Source organism: Myxine glutinosa, chromosome 5, assembly GCF_964187855.1.
Source record: "Myxine glutinosa chromosome 5, kmMyxGlut1.1, whole genome shotgun sequence".
In the NCBI taxonomy this organism is placed as follows: Eukaryota; Metazoa; Chordata; class Myxini; order Myxiniformes; family Myxinidae; genus Myxine; species Myxine glutinosa.
The window spans coordinates 206,482,731-206,507,642 of record NC_136265.1 but is presented as its reverse complement, the minus strand read 5'-3'; the positions used below and the strand labels follow the sequence as shown (position 1 = coordinate 206,507,642).

Genomic DNA, 24,912 nt, shown 5'->3' with positions numbered 1-24,912 from the left:
TATGAGCACACATTAAATGCGAGAGACAATCTAGAAATCAACCATAGATACCATTCGATGACAGTTTGGAAATCAGGTTAGTGTGCCAGACAGAATCAAATGCATGGGACATGTCCAGTGAGAAAGCCCTGACTTTTTGTTTGAGATCGAAGGCATCATGCCCAAAGTGGAATGACCAGAGCAGAAGTCAAACTGCTGGTTGGAAATCACAGAATTAGAGAAAAGACGAGTCTTGAGGTCTGCTGCAATAAATTCCACTACTTTTCTAATGAGGGAGAGAAAGCTGACTATATAAAGGAAGAGGATATTTCAAATGGAGTTGGGGTAATGTTGGTGACTTTCCATGATCACAGCTATGTCTGCCTAATGTCTAATCCCTCCAATTACCGTCCAATCGCCTTGACCTCCAATATTTCCAATGTCATGGAGTCTCTTGTCAAAAAAAACCTCAACGCATCTTGGGTCCTGTTATCTCCTCAATGGCCACCATTATAACTTCCACAAAGCCAGGTCAGCTTGTGGCCTCCTGGCCTATGGCTCCAACTAATGGTATTCAAATCTCAAGCACTTTGGAGAAAGGTGAGTTGATATAATATGGGGGAAATGACAACCTTGTGTGTTTCAATCAGTCCAAGACTCAAACCCTCTTTATATACAGCAAGATGAACACAGCCACTCATCCTCTTCTCATGTCCAGATATAAACTCCAGCAGTCCTCCAATAATATGCACGGTGTCACCATCGCCAGCAATCTCTCGTGGCAACATCAATATCACCAAATCTGCTTCAAAGAAACTGTGTTTCCTCTTCAGAGCTCGCAAATACTTCAACTCCAATCAATGTCTCATGTTCGACAAATCCCAAGTGGAATACTGCTCCCATATCTGGGCCGGTGCTCCTCCGTCAGTCATCGATATTCTGGATCATGTCCAAGTCAAGGCTACCTGACTGATTAACGATCATACATAGTCTAGCCATCTCCAAACCTTTGGCCCACCATCAAGCAGTCTATTCCCAGTCCCTCTTCTACTGCTACTACCACAGTCGGTGCTCTGTCAAACTCTCTGTTGCAGTCCTTCCTCCTTTTCACTCTGTTCATAACACATGTCTAGCTTTTACTTGTCACCCTTTCTGCCTTAGCTTCATGTTACTCTATACCAATCGCCATTCCTCCTCCTTCTTCATCCGCACTGCCTCTCTTTGTAACAGCTTCACCAGCAGTATGTTCCCAACTTCTATCAAATTGCAACAATTCAAGTCAAGAATCAATCATCTAGATCTCATTTACTTATCATGTTTTCCCCATCTTCTTTGTTTGCTTTGTCACCCAAGGGGGCCCCTCTTGGTTTTGGGCTCGGGCCTTCCCATGTGGTGCTAGTAAAACTAAATAAAATAAAACAAAAAATTCCATACATTACCTGGAAGAGCAGCGAAAGAGGAGACAAGGCAGATGAGCAGTTTTTGAGTATTAGCGCATTGATGTCATCAGGACCATTAGCGATGGAGTCAAGAGAGGCTAGGAATTACTCCGTTTGGTAGGAGGGAAGTTCATATGCTGTAGGATATGTTTTCAGTGAGGGGTGTGCGATGGGTATAGGAAGAGAGCGATTGGAGACCTTGGTCTTTTCTGCAAAAGACAAGGTTAGTGCAGTCGACAAGCTTAGTACAAAGTATCCATGTGATGGCATCCTCCAAGACTGAAGGAACATACAAGGAACACGAGAATGACACTCGGTAGGGCGCATGCTTCAGCCAGGTTGAAAAGTTTACGTTTTGTATCTGGATTCGGACCTGAAGCGAAATCAATTGGCTTGTTCTTTTCACCGAAACCAACTCATCCACCAAGTTTTGTCGTAACTTCTCCACAGCTTTTTGAAACATCATGCTTATATATCGTTCTTGGCCCCGACTCTCAATGGTGAAGAATCACTTAAAAAAATTATTGCATCCAGATTCTGATCTTCACAAAAATTGAATCAATTCTTTCTTGTCACACACCCAACCTGTCCACCAAGTTTCACCCGAACCGGTCTATAACTTTTTAAGATATCCTGCTCACAGACAAACAAACAAGACAAACACACAGATGGGGTGAATACAACATCTCCGTCCATCTTCCGTGGCGGAGGTAAAAATGTGGGAGAAAAATTCTTTTAGCATAGTTATCTGAACTCCGCAATATTTTAGTCTGCAACAATGCTCTCCTCAATATCGGAGCCACTTTCCATGCTACTGTCCTCTTCACTGGCTGCTAAGTCATCCTCCTGCCCGTCCCACAAAATAGAGTCTTCGGTTCCATCGAGAGTATTGGAAATGCTATACCACTTAAAAATTGAAACAATTGCAGTAACTCCAGGCCAAGCTGACACAATCCATCTGCCATTTTTACACACATGTTTCACGAATATTGAACTCTTAGGCTGCTGCACAATTTCCTGCTTCTTCGGCTGAGGCCATCACTTTCAATTTAATCCCGCAGAAGAATGCACTCTTCTATTTACATTTGCCAAACCGAAATAATACAAAGTGCACTAAATAATATTGGTAAGCATAAGGGTTGGAAAACAGATCAATGACAGGAGTGATGAAACACTTCTCTTCCATATACGCGTCATTGATCATGTGGGTGACGATGTGTTGTCTTCTCCAAGCCCTCCCAGCTTCTCTCTTTCTCTTCCAGAGAAACATAATGGCCCATGCTTCTCTCTCTAAATCTCCTGACTTTGCCTTTAATTGTAAGATACACTGAAATAAAACTGCCTCATTTTGTTTAAAAAAGATGCACCTTAGAATCGTCAACAAAATAAATACACAAGTATATATAGGTGTATTTGTACTACAGGGGGTACCCCACGCTTGCCGGGGTGCGGTGGAGGAAGACCCGGTGCTGCCCGGCTAGGTAAGCCTTTCCGGGCAGTGGTTTCAGGACGTGTTGGACATCGAAAAGCTATGGAGATATTGGGCTTATGATGGTTACCTTTTACTTACAGGCCGGCAGTAATGCTGCCGGACCCCATGTCCCAATATACACTTTATAGCGGCTTTTTGTGGCTTCAAAACAGCCATAAAGGCCAACCTTGCCCCCTTAAAGGCCAACCTTGCCCCGTTCAAGGCCAACCTTTGCCCAGACTCTAAAGTACATACAACCAAAACATTGGGCCTCTAGGTGGCTGTGAAAGAGTAAAGTACAAACGCACAGGCACTTGAAAATATTTCCTATATATATATATATATATATATATATATAGATATATATTGCCGTCCATAAGTATTGGAACGGTGAAGTCAAATTTTCTATTATTGCTATATACTCAATAAATTTGGATTTGAGATTAAAAGATGAATATGAGGCAAGAGTACTGAAGGTCTGCTTTTATTTATTGGTATTTATATCCATATATGTTTTACCACCCATTACAGAACAATAGCACTTTTATGTTTAGTCCCCCCATTTTAGGTAAGTATATCTAAATATCTATAAAGCTCAGTTGACTTTTTGCTCCACCAAATAACAGCAAAACGGAGTTGAGTAAAAGGGTGAAAATTCTACAGATGTTGTGATAAATAACTACCTCTGTCGGTTTGAATGTTTGAAAGAGAATAGACGTCTGGATCAATTTTTGAATTAAATTTAAATCCCGATTTATATATATATAGTGAAACCTTGACTTACGAGTTTAATTCGTTCTGTGACCGAGCTCGTAACTCAATTTGCTCGTTTCTCAAATTAAATTTCCCCATTAAAATGCATTGAAATGCTATTAATCCGTTCCAGCCCCCAAAAACCACACCAATTTTTTTTGTTACGTGTTTTTAAATAAGAAAAATGTACTTTATAAATAACAAATAATGTATAAACAAGCACGACCTCGTATATACTGTACATAATAAGCGGCGTTACGCACGCTGCTTGTAAACAAGGAGGAAGCGGACAACGCGGTAATTTGTAAGAGTCTTTATTCAAGAGCTCACTGTAACACTGGCGCGCTCCGGGCTGCGCGCCCGGTGTATATCCTGAGGCCACGCCTACCCCTCGGCGTGGCCCCCGCCCACTCGGTGCGCGGAATGATGTCACCACGCCAGTGAGCTTCCGTGTCCGCCACAATGTAAAGAAATAAACTGGTTTTATTAAGTGTATTTAACTTGAAGATCAGACGAAGATGCTCACTCAATTTCTTAGGACCCATGGTTAAAAGAAGAAATTTTCAAAAATAACCAACATGCGAAAACAAAGCAGCAGCGATATACGGCAGAGATGCTTACACGGCAAGATAACCACGTGACCGGAACCCACCTGGTGGCGGGTGGCGTAAGCTCCAAAATAACCAAAATGCGAAAACAAAGCAGCAGCGATTAACGGCAGAGATGCTTGCACGGCAAGATAACCACGTGACCGGAACCCACCTCGTGGCGGGTGGCGTAAGCTCGTAACTCAGATCTCGGCTCGCATCTCAAAGCAATAAACCGCCCGAGCGACGGCTCGTATCTCGGAACACTCGTAAGTTGGTGCACTCGTAAGTCAAGGTTTCACTGTATATATATATATATATATATATATATAAAGGAGGAGTGTCTGTGTGTGTGTCTGTCTGGATGTCCGCTTATAACTCAAGAACTACACATCGGAGAAAAGTTTTAGACACAGATTCGGAATCAGCATAAAATCCTGGTGGTTATAGGCTACTTTGTATTTTAATATCAATGGTTTAAAAAACCGGGCCAGCTGCAATTCCATGGTGTAGTTTGTGGCGGCGCTATTGCCCCTTTCCAATCCCGCGGTTGCGCGTACGTACAGTATACTGTACGTACATATTTATATATTTTTAATGTGCTTTTTATTGTACTTTAAATTGTTTTTTAGCTTCTTTTATTGTTAATTTATGTACTATTGTATTTATTTTAAATATATATTTTTAAGGAAAACGAATGTTTTCATGTCCGTAGGAGTGACGTAAAGTCGCACATAATGACAAAATGCGCGCCATTTTTTCACGCCAAGAACGAATAAACAGTTTTTTTTTTTAGTTGAGATTTTATTCGAATTCGAATTCCATTAAATTTCAACTGTTGGAAACAATAATTATTTCAACTGTTGGAAATTGAAATAATTATTGTTTCCAACAGTTGAAATTTAATGGGATTCGAATTCGAATAAAATCTCAACTAAAAAAAAAAATGTCGCGTTTTAAAATTATGACGTCATCAGCGTATTTCGGAACGTTAATTTTTCAACTTCATATTCGGAATCAGTACGTCCCAGAGAAACTACAGCACACCTTAAATGTTCAAAAAACCTTCGGGTTTTAAAATTATGACGTCATCAGCATATTTCGTAACGTTAATGTTTCAACTTTGACGACAATGACTTCCGACTTCCGGGTTCGGAATGTGGGACCAATGCCATTTGACAGGGAATAAAAAATAAATGCGACATTCAATTGACGACAATGACTTCCGACTTGACTCCCCCCTCCCCCTCCCCCTCCCCTTCTCCTTCCCCCTTCCCCCCTACCCCTCCCCCTCCCCCCTTATCCTCCCCTCTACCCCCTCCCCCTCCCCTCCCCCTCCACTCCCCCCTCCACTGCCCCCCTGCCCCCCTCCCCTCCCCTCCCCCCTTGCCCCTCCCCCTCCCAATCCCCCCCCTCTTCTCCCCTCCCCCCCTCTTCTCCCCCCCCCCCCCCCCGTTCCCCTCCCCGCCCCTTCCCCTCACCTCCCTTCCCCCGCCCGGCAATGCCGGGTACTTCCCATGGCCAGCTGTACGTGGGCTGCTCGAGGGTTTGAAAACCAACCATCTTTATGTCTTGGCACCAAGTAAGAAAACCAGAAATGTTGTATACCAAGAGGTTTTGAGAAATTGTCAATTGACAAAACGTCATGTAGGAAATGTACTGTGATATTGCTCTAAAATATACATGTTCTTTTCATCATATATTTGTCTTATTCTTATTCAACCCGGGCGAAGCCGGGTACCTCAGCTAGTATATATATATATATATATATATATATATATATTGTTGTTGTTTTCGCATTGTTGTTTTCGCATTACTGTTTTGTTGTTTCGCACTGTTTCGCATTGTTGTTTTCATGTATTGTTATGCATTATGTTTGCCACTCTGTCAAAGCGCCTTTGGGCTTCTGGAAAAGCGCTATACAAAATAAATGAATTATTATTATTATTATTATATATATATATACAGTATATATAATATATATGTAAACGCGAGTTGTCTGTGTGTCCGCGTTTCATTCAGAGATGGCTGAACGGATCTTCATCAAACTTTCAGAGGTTCATCAGTGAGTGCCTGGGAATGTTCTACTCAAACAACAACAAAAAAAAATTGAAAAAAAAAAGTTAGTTTTTTTGGAGTTAAAAAAAAAAAAATCGCTCGATAGTGCCGAAGCCTTTTTAAATTTATGACAGTTATACACGAGTACACATTCGCATAAATAAATACAAAACAATTACCAGACATTTGAATACAAATAAATCAAACAATTCCGGAAGTGTACGAATTTGGTAGTACGGCTTCTTCTTCGTCCTGTAGGCATCACACTTAACTCAGAAACGTGAGCCACATTCACTCAGAAACATGATCCACTCCCCTTCCCCTCCTCTTCCCCCTTCCCCTCCCTCCCCTTCCCTTCCCTCCCTCCCCCTCCCCCGCCTGGCAACGCCGGGTACTTCTGCTAGTGTAGATTATAAAACAGGAGTGTCCGTCCATCTGTCCCTAAACTACTCCCTCAGCTTTAGGGCTAGCCCCGCCAAACCTTCTGTGGAACATTTTGGGGTCCCAGCGGATGTTATAAGGTAGGTAGGAGATTTCATAAATTCCTCAAAAAAATTATGATTTTGAAATTGACTTCACATGGAGCTGCTGCTGAATCCGGAAGTGAACAGATGACGACAATGGGCTGGTTTGATAATATCTCAATACAATCGTGATTTAACATAGTATTTTGTTATAGTATTAATTTATGATTGGAATAATGCTGTTTCGAATGAAAATAGAGATACTGAGTTCAAATATGAATGAGGAAATGACGTGAGGGTTTGTAGTTTCTAACCGTGACATTCGCATATGCAGATTCACCATTGATTGGGGATAGAACCATTCAGACGGGTACGTTTTTTGCCCAAGTCATTTACGAACCTGCTGTCAATGTCTGACGGTCGAATGAAGGTGGCACAGGAATGTGGAATTTATTGGTTCATCATTTCCCATTTCACCCTTTTTTACGCAAGCTATTCACGAACCGACTGTCCGTGTCTGATGTTCGACTGAAGGTGGCACAGCAATGTGGAATTTATTGGTTCCATGGTTTAGCATTCACCGTTTCCGCATTGTTTGCTTTTGGCTTCCCACCCATGCAGAGCATGGGTACCCCTTGCAAGTACTTAACTAAAATGGGGGGACTGAACATAAAAACGTGCTATTGTTCTACAATGGTAAAAAATATATAACGAGATCACCGATGAGATCATGACATATCTTGGGCTTGTGAATGTACAACAACATACAACATGCATTTTAAAGGCCATTTTCCCTGCAAGAGCAGGGGTTAGCCCTGCGGTCCCCATGACAATCTTCTCCATTTTGCCCTATTTTCTGCATCTCTCCTTGTTAACCCCCTTGCCCGCATTTCTTCTTCGACCATCTTTAGCCAAGTCTTTCTCGGTCTTCCCCGTCCTCTACTTCCTTCCACATTCATTTCCATCACTCTTCTCAACCAGTCACTTTCATCCTTCCTCAACGCATGACCAAACCATCTCAAACTGTTTCTCTTCACAGCATCCATCACAGGCTCTATTCCCATCATCTTTCGCAATTCAACATTTGTCTTCCTCTCTCTCAACGATACTCCACACATCCACCGAACCATTCGCATTTCCACCCTGTCCAGCCTTCGTTGCTGCTATACGTTCATTACCCATGTCTCGCTCCCATAAATCATAACACTTCTCACACATGCAGCATACACCTTTCCCTTCAGCTTCAACGACACTCCCCTCCTCGTCAGCACGCCACTCAGTTCCCGAAACTTCTTCCATGCACATCTCACTCGAGCAACCGTTTCCGAGTCTGATCCACCTTCTCCATTCAGCATGTCTCCGAGGTAACAAAATGTTTTCACACCTTCCAGCTTCACGCCGTCTCCAAGATCCAACTCAACATTTCCTCCATCTGCAGCTCCCTCTGTGCACACCTTACACTTGAATGTAGCTGCCACAATGGTTAATGACCCTCTCAAACCACTACATTTTTGATGAACCCACTCAGCGCACATTGTACATTGAATTGAGTTCACTCCGACACCCTTCCTGCACAAAGCACATGGCCACTTCCCAGTTCTTTCCACCTCAACACATGCTTTACCACTTGCCATCACCTTTGTTTTTCCGATATTCACCTTCAGACCTTTTGTCTCCATACATTCCTTCCACTTGTTCATCTTCTCCTTCAGTCCATCCATACTTTCTGCAATCAACACCAGATCATCTGCATACAACAACTCCCATGGTAAACCCTCCTTTACGTTCCGAGCCAGCACCTCCATCACAGCTACAAATAGTAGTGGACTTAGTACCGACCCCTGATGCACTCCCATCTTCACCTCAAACTCACCACTGTTCCTGTCCTTCGTCCTTACAGCTGTGCGCACTCTTTTGTACATTGCCATCACTACTCTGATCAACCATTACTCCACTCCTAACTTCCTCAATGCCCATGTCACTACTTCACGTGGAACCCTATCGAATGCTTTCTCCAGATCAACAAACCCAAGAAACAACTTCTTCCTCTTCTCCATGTACTTCTCCTGCAACTGCCTCACAATAAAAAGCGCGTCTGTCGTTCCTCTTCCTGGCATAAATCCAAACTGCATTTCGTCAATCTTCACTTTCTTCCTTATCCTCCTCTCCAACACCCTTTCCAATACCTTCATTCCATGCTCCAATAACTTTCTCGCTCGATACGAGCCACAGTCCAGAGGGTCACCTTTCCCCTTGTATAGAGGGACAAGGGTACTCAGTTCCCGATCCACTGGAATGCGGCCTTCTTTCACCACCAGATTGCAGATCTCTGTCATTCTCTTCACACCCCAATTTCCCACTGCCTTCAACATATCTCCCACAACACCCATCGGCCCTCCCGCTTTTCTACTCTTCATTGCTTTAATCGCTTCCTCAACTTCCTTCTCGGTTATCTTCTCTGCCGGTCCTAAAACTGGGTTACTCTCTATGTTGCCATCCCATTCATTCTCTGCATTCAACAGTATTTCCATATATCTCTTCCATCTTCCTTTAATTCTATCTGAGTCCACAACGATTTGTCCCACTTCATCCTTCAAGCAACTCACCCCCATCACATCACACCTCTCTTTCGCTATCTGCTTTGCAATCCTGAATACCGCTCTCTGACCCTCTTCCAAATCCAAGCGTTCTCCGAACATTTTCCTACATGCCTCCTGCGCCTTTGCTACCTCTTTCTTTGCAGCCTTCTTGGCTGCCTTATAACTTTCATGCTCTTCATTTTCTGCCCCCGTACCCTTCACCTTCTGCCACTCCTTGAACTTCTTCCTCTTCTCGTCAATCTTCTTTCCAACTTTATCATCCCACCACCATGTTTCCGAGTGCCTCGGTGGTCCTTTTGTCCATCCACATATCTCACCAACGGCTCCCAACAGACTATCTTTCATTGACATCCAACCACTTTCAAGCTCAACCACATCATCCACTACCATACTCAGCCTCTCTTTTAATACCTCCCTCACTGTCACCTCTTTCAACCTCCACACCTTCATTCTCGGTTGGTACTTCACCCGCCGAGCTCTCTTCGCACCTTTCAACCTTATGTCGCAGACAACCAAGTGGTGCTGTGAAACAGCCTCCTCCCCCGGGATCACCTTTGTGTCCCGGAGGTGCCCCCTATCTTGCCTACGCACCATCAGGTAGTCAACGGTTGTTGTCGACCCACCTGACGTGTATGTAACAAGCTTATTATCCTCTTTCTGGAACTGAGTATTACAAATCAACAAATCAGCTCCATCAGCAAACTCCAAAATCCTTCCACCTTCTCCATTTCTCACACCATATCCGTAACCCCCATGAACTCCCTCAAAACCGTCCATACTCCTTCCCACATGTCCATTTAGGTCTCCTCCTACCACAACAACTTCCTTATCTTTCACGCTTTCCATCAGCTTCTCTATTGCACACCAGAACTTGCCCTTCTCTTCATCGCTCCAACCAACCTGCGGAGCATATCCCGAGATGACGTTCACCAACAGCTTTCCAATCATCATTTTCAACATCATCAACCTATCACTCACTCCCGTCACACTCACCACACTGTCGACAAACTCCTCAGAAAACAGGACACCAACACCATTCACGCCTTCTGGGCACCCTTGCCACACAAACTTGTATTTCTGTCCCTGCCTACCCTTCACCATTCTCACACCACTTCCCTTCCATCTTGTCTCCTGCACACAACATATGTCCACTCTTCTTCTGACCAATACTTCCACCACTTCTCCTGATCTCCCTGTCATTGTCCCTACATTCCATGTCCCAAACCTCAGAAACCGATCTCCACGTCGGGCATCAGACTTTTCGTCATCATAAATGGAGTGATTTCCACCCTTGCTTCGATCGGGTTCCCCACCTTGAGTTTTGACGAGAGGGAGTGGGGTCCCCCACGGGGTACTTCGGGCTGTACCCTGCCCATATCTAGTTGTAATTGTCATGGTTCTCTTTTTGAGGCAATGTTTTTATGGCCGGACGCCCTTCCTGACGCCAACCCTTTTAGTCGCCTATTACGACACGCAGGGATACGGTGTACCTATTCTAAACCGGGGTACACACCGGTCTAGAATATTGTGAATGTACATGTTAAGATTTATATTTACTCTTAATCATGTTGGCAGAGGGGGGGGGGGGCAGGAAGGGGTTGTGAAGGTGGAAGCTATGAGTGTTGTTATAAATATAGCGTTTGTTTTGATCCGAGTCCACAAAATAAATTGTACTATATTTTTACATATACTGTTAAAAGGAGAAGTGTGTGTGTGTGTATGTTGTTGATTGTCATCTCCATATGCAAGTTTCAGAAGGTGGAACAGAGCCCTCCCAGGTCTCCAAGTATCCACGTGTGTGTGTGTGTGTGTGTGTGTGTGTGTGTGTGTGTGTGTGTGTGTGTGTGTGTGTGTGTCGTTGGTCATTATCAAGATATGCGGGTTTCAGAAGGTGGAATGGAGCCCACCCAGGTCTCAAAGTATCCACCTTTATGTGTGTGTGTGTGTGTGTGTGTGTGTGTGTGTGTGTGTGTTGCTGTTGTTGTTGGCAGCTATCTCCACACATGGGTGGGTTTGAGGAGATGGAACGGAGACCTACCAGATCTCAAAGTATCCATCTCCCTAGGTGTTGTGTGTGTGTGAGTCTGTGTGTGTGCCACCCCTCACTTGTATTAACAGGAAATGGTAGGAACTCGACACCACACATACATGGATATTTCTTGTATTTCCTATATTTTCGTGAGTACGATTTGCATCCAGCAACACAACAATTATGAAATTGCAACCACTTTAAAATTGCCACTCTTTTGTTTAAATACTGTCAATTATGTTTGAAAGACTATTTTACTTGCAGATTTCATGCAAACAACGGTAGGTTAAAAGTGCCAGGCGAGCAGAACCGAATTACTGAAAACGCACACACAGCGCATGCGCAAAAGGCCTTGTTAGCATCCATAAGTAATTTTGAAAGTCCTGTATTGACTGAGTATGCCATATTTTAGGTAACTATCTACTGATGCAGACAGACACTCACCTTGACAAAGGCTAATACTTCTCTGTCACACGTAAAAATAACTTCCTAATCATCAGCAACAATCCAACAACACCATCTTGTATTTTTTCTACATGACCCATCTCAAAACAATTATTTCTATGAACTGCCAAAAACCACTCGGATGCATACACGTGACAATTATTCGGCAAACCTCATGAATTCAGTCATGTCAAAATAGTTTTAACAATGCAATCAAAGTTAAAGTAAACAAATAGTATTCAATTAATATTCCACAAAACTATAAACTCCATGTTTTGATGCTTTCCCCATTTTAATAATCTCAATGAGAAAATTAACGATTTGATGAGATACATTTTGAAAAGTTTTGCATTTGAATATTTTTTTTGTGTTAACCTTGTGTTGCAGTTGATGACGTTTATCGGGTGCAGGGATAACAAATTATGCAAATTGATGGTTGTAGAAAAAAAGTTGGGAATATATTCAGAAAAATGTAGAAGATAAAATCATTAAGCCCTCCCAGCTCACATTTCAGCAAAGTCACTTCTAGTTGGGGAATAAAAGAATATTATTTTATTTTTTAATTTTCAAAGGGAATTGGGGCTGGCAGGATGGCCTTCAGGTGTGCAAATTTAAACTCGTGAAGAGTAGGCGAGCTATCGCCGGCACCCTGGCCAAATTCCAAATTCCTGCCCTAACCTTGGGCCTGGCCAGTCTGTTGGTGAAAGTACTGGGCCAAGCTCCTCACCCCCTCCCCCCCCCCCCCCCCGACAATCCCACAATAACGTGGGAATAATTGTGGCCATTAAATAAGAAAGAGATCCTCAAAGCGAAATAAAGAATTGCAGTTGAAAATATTTTTTTTACTCCTCGAACACGTTAATTTTTCCCCCATCTCAAAGGGTAATAAAGAATTGCAGTTGAAAATAATTGTTTTACTCCTTGTATACGTTTTTTTCCCCCAATCTCAAAGGGTAATAAAGAATTGCAGTTGAAAATATTTTTTTTACTCCTCGAACACGTTAATTTTTCCCCCATCTCAAATGGAAATAAAGAATTGCAATTGAAAATAATTGTTTTACTCCTTGTATACGTTTTTTTCCCCCAATCTCAAAGGGTAATAAAGAATTGCAGTTGAAAATATTTTTTTTACTCCTCGAACACGTTAATTTTTCCCCCATCTCAAAGGGATATAAAGAATTGCAATTGAAAATAATTGTTTTACTCCTTGTATACGTTTTTTTCCCCCAATCTCAAATGGAAATAACGAATTGCAGTTGAAAATATTTTGTTTTACTCATCGCACACGTTAATTTTACCCCGCCTCAAATGGAAATAAAGAATTGCAGTTGAAAAGATTTTTTTTACTCATCGAACACGTTAATTTTACCCCACCTCAAAGGGAAATAAAGAATTGCAGTTGAAAATATTTTTTTACTCCTTCAACACGTTCATTCTTTCCCCCCATCTCAAAGGGAAACAAAGAATTGCAATTGAAAATAATTGTTTTACTCCTTGTATACGTTTTTTTCCCCCAATCTCAAATGGAAATAAAGAATTGCAGTTGAAAATTTTTTTTTTACTCATCGAACACGTTAATTTTACCCCACCTCAACGGGAAATAAAGAATTGCAGTTGAAAATATTTTTTTTACTCCTTCAACACGTTCATTTTTTCCCCCCATCTCAAAGGGAAATAAAGAATTGCAATTGAAAATAATTGTTTTACTCCTTGTATACGTTTTTTTCCCCCAATCTCAAATGGAAATAAAGAATTGCAGTTAAAAAGATTTTTTTTACTCAACGAACACGTTAATTTTTCCCCCATCTCAAAGGGAAATAAAGAATTGCAATTGAAAATAATTGTTTTACTCCTTGTATACGTTTTTTTCCCCCAATCTCAAATGGAAATAAAGAATTGCAGCTGAAAAGATTTTTTTTAGCCGCGTCGCAGACGCTGCTCATAGAGTGCCCTCTGCTGTTGTTGTTGTTAAACTGCTTCTTCTTCTTCTTCTTGTTGTTGTTCTTGCAGGGAAGACAAAACCTCAAAGCTCCACCCATTCTGGGAACCATATTGGGAGAGGCTTCATATAAACAAATATCCACCATTTTATTAACTCGCATAGCTTTGAGGCCTGTTTTGTAGGCCCGTGGTGTCTTCCTCTCTCACACAGTTTTCTTTCAAATCAAATTCGATGTATCATTTCATTTTTCACAGTCGCTAACATAGTTTTAGACTCGGTTGAAAACAAACGGGTAGAAAATCCGATGAAAGTTGCCCTTTATAGAACGAAATGAATTCTCAAAGGCCTGTAACTTCAAGTCCATTGAGATATATATATATTTTAATCGCGGCATGCTCAGTCATACACCGCTCGAAATAAGAGACGGGAAAATGCCGAGATATATATATTTTGTTTAAATCGTGGCATGCTCAGTCATAGACCGCCCAAAATAACAGACGGGAAAATGCCCAGATATATTAAAAATTCGTCCATTTGATGACAATCGTCACGATGAAATATTTAATTTATACGTCGTCACAATAATGTGGAGAGAGGAGCATAGCTTCGTTCACGTGTTGCCACATACGGGAAATTGCCGAGATATATATTTTTTTTACATCGCGGCATGGTCAGTCATACACCGCCTGAAATAACAGACGGGAAAATGCCGAGATATATTAAAAATTCGTCCATTTGATGACAATCGTCACGATGAAATATTTAATTTATACGTCGACACAATAATGTGGAGAGAGGAGCATAGCTTCGTTCATGTGTCGCTACACACGAGAAATTGCCGATATATATTTTTTTACATCGCGGCATGGTCAGTCATACACCGCCTGAAATAACAGACGGGAAAATGCCGAGATATATTAAAAATTCGTCCATTTGATGACAATCGTCACGATGAAATATTTAATTTATACGTCATCACAATAATGTGGAGAGAGGAGCATAGCTTCGTTCACGTGTCGCTACACACGGGAAATTGCCGAGATATATATTTTTTTCAATCGCGGCATGGTCAGTCATACACCGCCTGAAATAACAGACGGGAAAATGCTGAGATATATTAAAAATTCGTCGCCACACACGGGAAATTGCCGAGATTTTTTTTTTTTTTATCGCGGCATGGTCAGTCATACACTGCCTGAAATAACAGACGGGAAAATGCCGAGATATATTAAAAATTCGTCGCCACACACGGGAAATTGCCGAGATATATTTTCACTTTGCACAAAAATAACATCAAGTAATCGAATCAATAGGAATGTCCTGTGCTTATAACATCGACGTTATAGGCACAGCTGCATCTAGGCATTGTGTAACATCGACGCGGCTTTTGTTTTAATTAAAACTTTTTGTACTTGTTACTCATCGAACACGTTAATTTTACCCCACCTCAAATGGAAATAAAGAATTGCAGTTGAAAATATTTTTTTTACTCATCGAACACGTTAATTTTACCCCACCTCAAATGGAAATATAGAATTGCAGTTGAAGATATTTTTTTTACTCATCGAACACGTTAATTTTACCCCACCTCAAAGGGAAATAAAGAATTGCAGTTGAAAATATATTTTTTACTCCTTCAACACGTTCATTTTTTCCCCCCATCTCAAAGGGAAACAAAGAATTGCAATTGAAAATAATTGTTTTACTCCTTGTATACGTTTTTTTCCCCCAATCTCAAATGGAAATAAAGAATTGCAGTTGAAAATACTTTTTTCAATCCTCGAACACCCTAAATTTTTTCCCCATCTCAAAGGGAAATAAAGAATTGCAGTTGAAAATATTTTTTTTACTCAACAAACACGTTAATTTTTCCCCCATCTCAAAGGGAAATAAAGAATTGCAATTGAAAATAATTGTTTTACTCCTTGTATACGTTTTTTTCCCCCAATCTCAAATGGAAATAAAGAATTGCAGTTGAAAAGATTTTTTTCAATCCTCGAACACCGTAAATTTTTTCCCCATCTCAAAGGGAAATAAAGAATTGCAGTTGAAAATATTTTTTTTACTCCTCGAACACGTTAATTTTTCCCCCATCTCAAAGGGAAATAAAGAATTGCAATTGAAAATAATTGTTTTACTCCTTGTATACGTTTTTTTCCCCCAATCTCAAAGGGTAATAAAGAATTGCAGTTGAAAATATTTTTTTTACTCCTCGAACACGTTAATTTTTCCCCCATCTCAAAGGGTAATAAAGAATTTCAGTTGAAAAGATTTTTTTTACTCATCGAACACGTTAATTTTACCCCACCTCAAAGGGAAATAAAGAATTGCAGTTGAAAATATTTTTTTACTCCTTCAACACGTTCATTCTTTCCCCCCATCTCAAAGGGAAACAAAGAATTGCAATTGAAAATAATTGTTTTACTCCTTGTATACGTTTTTTTCCCCCAATCTCAAATGGAAATAAAGAATTGCAGTTGAAAATTTTTTTTTTACTCATCGAACACGTTAATTTTACCCCACCTCAACGGGAAATAAAGAATTGCAGTTGAAAATATTTTTTTTACTCCTTCAACACGTTCATTTTTTCCCCCCATCTCAAAGGGAAATAAAGAATTGCAATTGAAAATAATTGTTTTACTCCTTGTATACGTTTTTTTCCCCCAATCTCAAATGGAAATAAAGAATTGCAGTTAAAAAGATTTTTTTTACTCAACGAACACGTTAATTTTTCCCCCATCTCAAAGGGAAATAAAGAATTGCAATTGAAAATAATTGTTTTACTCCTTGTATACGTTTTTTTCCCCCAATCTCAAATGGAAATAAAGAATTGCAGCTGAAAAGATTTTTTTTAGCCGCGTCGCAGACGCTGCTCATAGAGTGCCCTCTGCTGTTGTTGTTGTTAAACTGCTTCTTCTTCTTCTTCTTGTTGTTGTTCTTGCAGGGAAGACAAAACCTCAAAGCTCCACCCATTCTGGGAACCATATTGGGAGAGGCTTCATATAAACAAATATCCACCATTTTATTAACTCGCATAGCTTTGAGGCCTGTTTTGTAGGCCCGTGGTGTCTTCCTCTCTCACACAGTTTTCTTTCAAATCAAATTCGATGTATCATTTCATTTTTCACAGTCGCTAACATAGTTTTAGACTCGGTTGAAAACAAACGGGTAGAAAATCCGATGAAAGTTGCCCTTTATAGAACGAAATGAATTCTCAAAGGCCTGTAACTTCAAGTCCATTGAGATATATATATATTTTAATCGCGGCATGCTCAGTCATACACCGCTCGAAATAAGAGACGGGAAAATGCCGAGATATATATATTTTGTTTAAATCGTGGCATGCTCAGTCATAGACCGCCCAAAATAACAGACGGGAAAATGCCCAGATATATTAAAAATTCGTCCATTTGATGACAATCGTCACGATGAAATATTTAATTTATACGTCGTCACAATAATGTGGAAAGAGGAGCATAGCTTCGTTCACGTGTTGCCACATACGGGAAATTGCCGAGATATATATTTTTTTTACATCGCGGCATGGTCAGTCATACACCGCCTGAAATAACAGACGGGAAAATGCCGAGATATATTAAAAATTCGTCCATTTGATGACAATCGTCACGATGAAATATTTAATTTATACGTCGACACAATAATGTGGAGAGAGGAGCATAGCTTCGTTCATGTGTCGCTACACACGAGAAATTGCCGATATATATTTTTTTACATCGCGGCATGGTCAGTCATACACCGCCTGAAATAACAGACGGGAAAATGCCGAGATATATTAAAAATTCGTCCATTTGATGACAATCGTCACGATGAAATATTTAATTTATACGTCATCACAATAATGTGGAGAGAGGAGCATAGCTTCGTTCACGTGTCGCTACACACGGGAAATTGCCGAGATATATTTTTTTTTCAATCGCGGCATGGTCAGTCATACACCGCCTGAAATAACAGACGGGAAAATGCTGAGATATATTAAAAATTCGTCGCCACACACGGGAAATTGCCGAGATTTTTTTTTTTTTATCGCGGCATGGTCAGTCATACACTGCCTGAAATAACAGACGGGAAAATGCCGAGATATATTAAAAATTCGTCGCCACACACGGGAAATTGCCGAGATATATTTTCACTTTGCACAAAAATAACATCAAGTAATCGAATCAATAGGAATGTCCTGTGCTTATAACATCGACGTTATAGGCACAGCTGCATCTAGGCATTGTGTAACATCGACGCGGCTTTTGTTTTAATTAAAACTTTTTGTACTTGTTACTCATCGAACACGTTAATTTTACCCCACCTCAAATGGAAATAAAGAATTGCAGTTGAAAATATTTTTTTTACTCATCGAACACGTTAATTTTACCCCACCTCAAATGGAAATATAGAATTGCAGTTGAAGATATTTTTTTTACTCATCGAACACGTTAATTTTACCCCACCTCAAAGGGAAATAAAGAATTGCAGTTGAAAATATTTTTTTTACTCCTTCAACACGTTCATTTTTTCCCCCCATCTCAAAGGGAAACAAAGAATTGCAATTGAAAATAATTGTTTTACTCCTTGTATACGTTTTTTTCCCCCAATCTCAAATGGAAATAAAGAATTGCAGTTGAAAATACTTTTTTCAATCCTCGAACACCCTAAATTTTTTCCCCATCTCAAAGGGAAATAAAGAATTGCAGTTGAAAATATTTTTTTTACTCAACAAACACGTTAATTTTTCCCCCATCTCAAAGGGAAATAAAGAATTGCAATTGAAAATAATTGTTTTACTCCTTGTATACGTTTTTTTCCCCCAATCTCAAATGGAAATAAAGAATTGCAGTTGAAAAGATTTTTTTCAATCCTCGAACACCGTAAATTTTTTCCCCATCTCAAAGGGAAATAAAGAATTGCAGTTGAAAATATTTTTTTCAATCCTCAAACACGTTAATTTATTTTTCCCAGTCTCAAAGGGAAATGAAGAATTGCAGTTGAATATTTTTTTTTTTTACTGCTTGAACATGCTAATTTTTAGCCCATCTCAAAGGGAAATAAAGAATTGCAGTTGAAAATAATTTTTACTCCTCAAACACGTTAATTCTTTCCCCAATCCTTCATCTTGTCCTGAAAGAAAGCTCTTCCCTCTGCTCCCACTCCAGTGCTTTTTGGTTAACATCCACCTCACCCCATCTCCCAAACAACTGGGATGGTCTCCAAACCAAGGGTTTGTGCATGCACACAGCCAGCCATGGAACGACTGGTACAATGCACAAGCAGGGCACAAACAGAGGGGCCTCTGTACCCAAAGGACCATTTGCATTCAACATACTTTCAACATCAACTGCATTGAGCAACGCCGATTAAAAAATGCATTCGGTGTACGATAACGCCAACAATACATTTTGCAATAAAAAGCACCCACAAAGGAAATGGCCATCCATCCCCATGAAAAATAAATTTGGAGTGTACAACTTTGTACAATCGATAAAAGATGACAACTGATGTAAAATCAAGATTAAAAATGTTTTAATAAAGACGCCCATCATTCGACTAAGCCTTCAATGCATGTGGGAAATATTCAGTTTAAATACATAGCAGCGATGAGAACAAAATCCTCAAATGAAATTTGTCACTAAGGGAGCCCCAAAGGAAAAACATGAATGAAAACATAGCAGTAGATGCCATAATGAAATGGAGAACAAACAGACAGCACAAGTTTCATTGCACTACTGCAGAAAGAAATTGGAATTTGAGAAACAAAAGGCATCTCAGGAAAGCAATTCTTCTTCGCTGCTCTGGCACGAGGTGGACCGGTGCTGCATGAACGCCCTAATCGCAGGTTGGGAGCTACATTTAAATCAGAAAATATAAATTGTTGGCAGATTTCTGCTTTTGCCGTAGTCACTTCGTCTTCAACATGCTGCTGCCGTTTTCCGAGCAATGGATGGAGGCCCTGAATCTCAGCCAATAAAGCAGCACATCTCTGCACAAATCTCCAGCATACGACAGTCTTGCAACCTGCTTTGCTTTCCAAACTCTCAGGCCACAGCATAAAAGGCCACCTCCTCTCATTGCGTGCTGACTTCCTCCACTCTCATCGTGTTGTTCTCAGTGGGAACCTCTAATCTCCTCTTTCTGTGGAGGCTGGAGTGCCCCCAAAGTAGCGTACTAGGGTCCAGTCCTGTTACTCATCTTCATCAACACTGTTTCGGATTATCTGGGAAACTTTACCTTTTCACTGACAACTCCACCCTTTGCCGTAACATCCATCACCCTTCAGATAGGCAGGTAGAAGCCTCCTCTCTCTGCAGACATTGAAACAATAAGGAGCTGGTCTAACACTTGAATACGTATTTTAACCCTGGCAAATCTCACGCTCACTTTGTCTCGACGAAGCGATAATCTGACGAACCCTTTCATCTATTTCCTTAACAAACCTCTCAATGAAATACAGTACCTCAAATCTTTGGGTTTCAACAACAGCCAAATCTCTCCAAGGCAAACCACATATTTAAGTTTGCCTCCAAAGCCAGCTGACAACTGGGTACGCTGTGTTGTGCCAAGTCTTTCCTTGGTAAAATCAAACTTCATACAATGTACATCACCTTCATCCCCGGCTTGATTGAGTATTGTACTGTACTTCCCTTTGGGCTGGCGCACCTGCCTCACACCATTCATGTCTTGATGCCATGAACGATAAGGCTATAGAAACAAATGGAATCGCCTGCGACGAAAATGAACATCTGGACCTGTTGCCCCTGTATCACAGACACGTTGGTGGCCTCTCCAACGTGTTCCCCCCCCCCCCCCCCGCCTATATTTCTCGAGGGCACACACAGTGTGCCAGTAACCAACTTCTAGTGAATCTCCGAAGACCAAGGATCATTGCTCACCTTCACACATTTGTTCTTCTTCCCAGTCTGTTCAAACTCATTCTTTCCTCCTGGGTATCAAGATGGTTGTTCATCTCCTGTTTAGATCACCCCCGTTCCTATTCATTATCTTTTCTACACCCATTAATCCTCCCAAAGCCTACCCCTTTCTTTCAGAGTTATTGCTTTCTCCCCTCTCCCTCCACCCCACCTTTCCGTTTATTTGTTCCATTACTCTTTTCTCCCTGGTTTTCCCCTCCTGTCGATTCAGTACCTCATTTGTGCTTCAGCTTGTATCCCACTTCCCAACTCCTGTATATTCCTCCCCCTCCCTTTACCTCCTCATGTTTTTCACCCATGCCCATTCTTACTCCGAGTGTTCCTATACCCAGCTGTTGGTGTGTTTGCCTGCTTTGCACTGTGTTCTATTCTGTTTTGTTCTGTGTTCTAGTTCTTCCACAAGGCTCAACTTTTTTTTAATTCTCCTGATTGACTGCCAACCCCACCTCTCCCTTCTCCCCTTCACCATTGCAAACTTCACTGCCAATTCTGCTCACATTAAGCCAAAATGTCAAACTTTGCCTCCAAAGCTGATCTGCCATTCCTTTCAGTTCCCACATTGCTCTCGCATAAGCATTGCCGTCTGGACGCTGACATTGTCACCTGAGAAGGGAACGTTTCTGAGCCTATCAATTCCCTTGATCAACCATTGGAGGAGGTTCAATCCCTAGAACGTCTGGCCTTCAGCATCAGCCATGGCCTCTCTTGTACAGACTCCAAAGGCAAACACAGATTGGTTATCTTCCCATGGATAGGTCCTTCTTTGGGAAACCTGAACTTCTTACAGCCTACAAGGCGTTTTTCTATAGCTCAATAAATAACACTGTTCTCCAGCACGGGTAGGTGTCCCACTTCAGACTTTTCTCCCCAAACTGCTATTGAATCCAAAGCTCTCAACATCATTGGTACATCTCACAAAAAGAAAGAAAAATGCAAATACTGCTGCTTTGTCATCACCGATAGGTCAGAGTACCGCATTCTGTCTTCTCCCAATTCTCTTGTTCCCGCTCCCTGTTCTTTCAGTTCACCTCCCCTCCAAGATGCATGCATTCTTCCAATAACACCCTCTTTGTTAACATTCCAAATCTAAGCTTACTGCCCTTGGTTCCTCCTTCCTCCCACTTGTGGAACCGCCTTCCTGAGACAGTTCAATCCAACGCTTCCATGCAGTTGTTAAAGTCGGAAATTTTCCATCACCTCGCTTTAGCTTCGGGTTCTTTTCTGTCCCTATTAACTGTCCCCTAATGCAACCCTCTGAGTTAAGTGTATGATTCCCTCTGTTCTTCCTTCTCCTGTTCACTCATTTCCTTGCTTGTTGTGTCCAACTGTTGTCCCTTCAAGGCATCTTCAAATCATCAGGGTGCAAAAAGGGTAAGTTATGCGGTTTGCCAGATAACTTTATCTCTGACAAAAAAGCAACTCTTTCATCCTGGAATCCTAAATTATGGCATCGTTTCATTGACTGAGGGCGCGGTCATGCCACCATGGGATATTTAACATCCACCGACGGATGCTGGCAAACGGGACGGCAGTTTAACATCCATCCGAGGGACGGCACACACACTGATGAATCACCCTAGCCGTGAAACACCGGGATGACAGTATATAGCTGGGTCGGGACTTGAACGAGACGAGACGGCTCAGAGGTGAGTGTGCGTACCTCTAGGCCATCCTGGCCATCCTAATTATGGCATTATAAACACACACAAAGTGAGTGAAGACAACATAACACATCAAACCCCAGTCCATCCTTAAAATAAAGGTGAATCAACCAAACTAAACCCCTTTTCAAATTATCACCCATCATATTTGTTACCAGCAAACAGGATTTTCTTTAAAATAACTTGGACATTTTGTCATGTATATAAAACATTAAAAAATAAAACACTTTTTAAAAAATTTATTTTTATGGATATCGCCCCAGACAAGGCATACAGCCACTCTAGGTAAGGGGCTAAGAAAATCATCCAAGAGATTCAACTCTAGGTAAGGGGCTAAGAAAATCATCCAAGAGATTCAACTCTAGGTAAGGGGCTAAGAAAATCATCCAAGAGATTCAACTCTAGGTAAGGGGCTAAGAAAATCATCGAAGAGATTCAACTCTAGGTAAGGGAAAAAACACTAAAATCATCCAAGTTGATCAGATGTATGAAACCATTGTGACACCCAGTCTAACGCTCCATCAAAAGGACAACGTTCTTTGGATTTCTTCTCCCGTGCACACAGCACCAGGACAACAGAAATATGTTTCAACCAACAAAAGTTTTGACGAGGTCCGTTAGCCTGATAGCTTACAATCATTCATGCGAACCCTGTTCAGCCAATGGTGTAGCCAAAGCCCTTCAATGAAATCTTTGCATGCATCACAATAATTAATAAAATTCAAGGCCAAGATTTTAGCAAATTCCCTATCGCATCGCATGCAACACTGGCGTCACTTCCCCAACACCACCCCAATCAAATAATGTCCACCCCACCCTTCCCCAACTCATCAACATTTTCTGCATCCCACATACACACTCCATCATTCCTAATCTAATCTCTCCGATTAGTTTTATTTGACTCTGCTTCATTCCAATCCTTTTGACGTTAAATATGCCCAATGCAAAGGCTGTAAAAAATATGCCTTAAACTCGGATTAGCCCTGAAAATGGAACCAAAAGCCATCGCATCTGATGCAAACTAATGCTAAATGAATGGGAATCTATTGGAATGGCAATGAGCAGAAATCGAAGAACAGAAAGATGGAGAGCAGTGAAGAAAGGAGCAAATTTTTTTTTTTTTTTTAAATAGAACCACACGCATGCAAGAAAGGAAAAAGAGCAGGAAGAACTGAGTTGAGGATCAAGAGGAAATGGGACAATGCACCCATTGCACATTGAGAGGACTTGCAGTGGAAAAGTAGACATGGTCTCAGAAGGTGTAATATAGCTCTAAGGTATAAATGTGAGAGGCCATGAGGTGGTGGTGGACAACAGAGTGGGAGGAAGAGGAAAATAGTAAGAGATTATGAAGTGCGTGAGGGGTTGGAGGTATCAAAAGAGGCATTTAGCAAAAGCACCTTGGCGCGAGCAAGGTAGGACTGGAGTTCCCGAAGGAACTGCTCGACCATGATGTCACATTTGGTGGCTGCAACAACGAAGGGGCGCTTTGTCTTTGCAAGTTGTCGGCAGAGGCTTCCAACAAAGTCAAGCTGATCGGCTAAAGGGCGGTTGGCAACAAGACTAACATCGCAGCACAATATGAACCCATCGACAGTCAGCTTTCCATCAGGCATCTGTAGCTGCTCAAAGTCCTGCTCGACGCCGAGCTGATCCGTGCAAATGTACATAAGCTTCTCTGCGGAGGAAAGCTTGGCAGTGGCTGCACGTTTAACATATGGCTGAGGGTTAGTACTCCGATGTGGTTGGAAAGTGGCATCATCGACAAACTCCGTCTGCTCAACGATGCGGAAGGTAAAGGACCCCGATTCGTCGACCCGCCGTACCTCACCCCAGTACAAAAACTGGTCATTGTTAATCACACGTCCCCCAAAATCGCTCTGGCTGATGAGAGATGTGTGGGTCTCATAAAAGTCATCGGCTCGGGGGCGGACAAAGCGGTTGCAGAGGCATGATTTCCCCACGCCCGCTGCACCTTTCTCACGCTCTGTGCCTGATAGCCCGACGACAGTCACATTCACTATTTTACCCTCACGGTTTTTTGCCATGTCAGCGACGAGGCACAGCCCCGGGAAGTGTCCGGTTTTTTTCTATGCTCCCGTGGTCCTGTTGTAACAGTTGTCGTTGTGGCCAACCCCAGGGGGTAGGCTGAAAACTCTGACTCATCCAGCCTCCATTTAGGCCTGGGTTAAGGCCAAGACCAACTCCTCAGGCAGACACCAGGAGATCACAATCACCATGCCAGCTACCAATGGTACACTGCAAAGACAAGGAGGGGCAGTTAGCACGAGGCAAAGCAACGAGCTCTTCAGTCAATGTCAAATGGCTTGCTTAGTGAACAACACTAAAGCCTCCAAGGATTTGTACTTCTGCCATTTTGAGAATTCTTAAAAAACAAAACCACCAATTGAAGCACATCTAATGGCTAGACCTATTTAGCATGCAGTGAAGCACTTCTGCTGCAGTCTGGTGAATTAGGAGGGTATTTCCTATTTAGTTAGCCATCAAAGGACTGAGTGAATATATATATATATATTTCAGCTTTAC

At 41.6% G+C, this 24,912-nt stretch overlaps 1 protein-coding gene across 2 annotated transcripts in view; it reads right to left on the bottom strand.

Moving 5' to 3' along the window:
* The window catches only part of LOC137426472 (rho GTPase-activating protein 5-like), a 137,056-nt gene extending 112,513 nt beyond the window's left edge, over nt 1-24,543 (bottom strand). For both annotated transcript variants that reach the window (XM_068115036.2, XM_068115034.2), the window contains exon 1: nt 23,766-24,543. In XM_068115036.2, the coding sequence (XP_067971137.2) occupies nt 23,766-24,413 (648 nt within the window). In that variant the 5' untranslated portion in view covers nt 24,414-24,543. The remainder of the gene's footprint in view (nt 1-23,765) is intronic.
* Nucleotides 24,544-24,912: the final 369 nt, after the last annotated feature.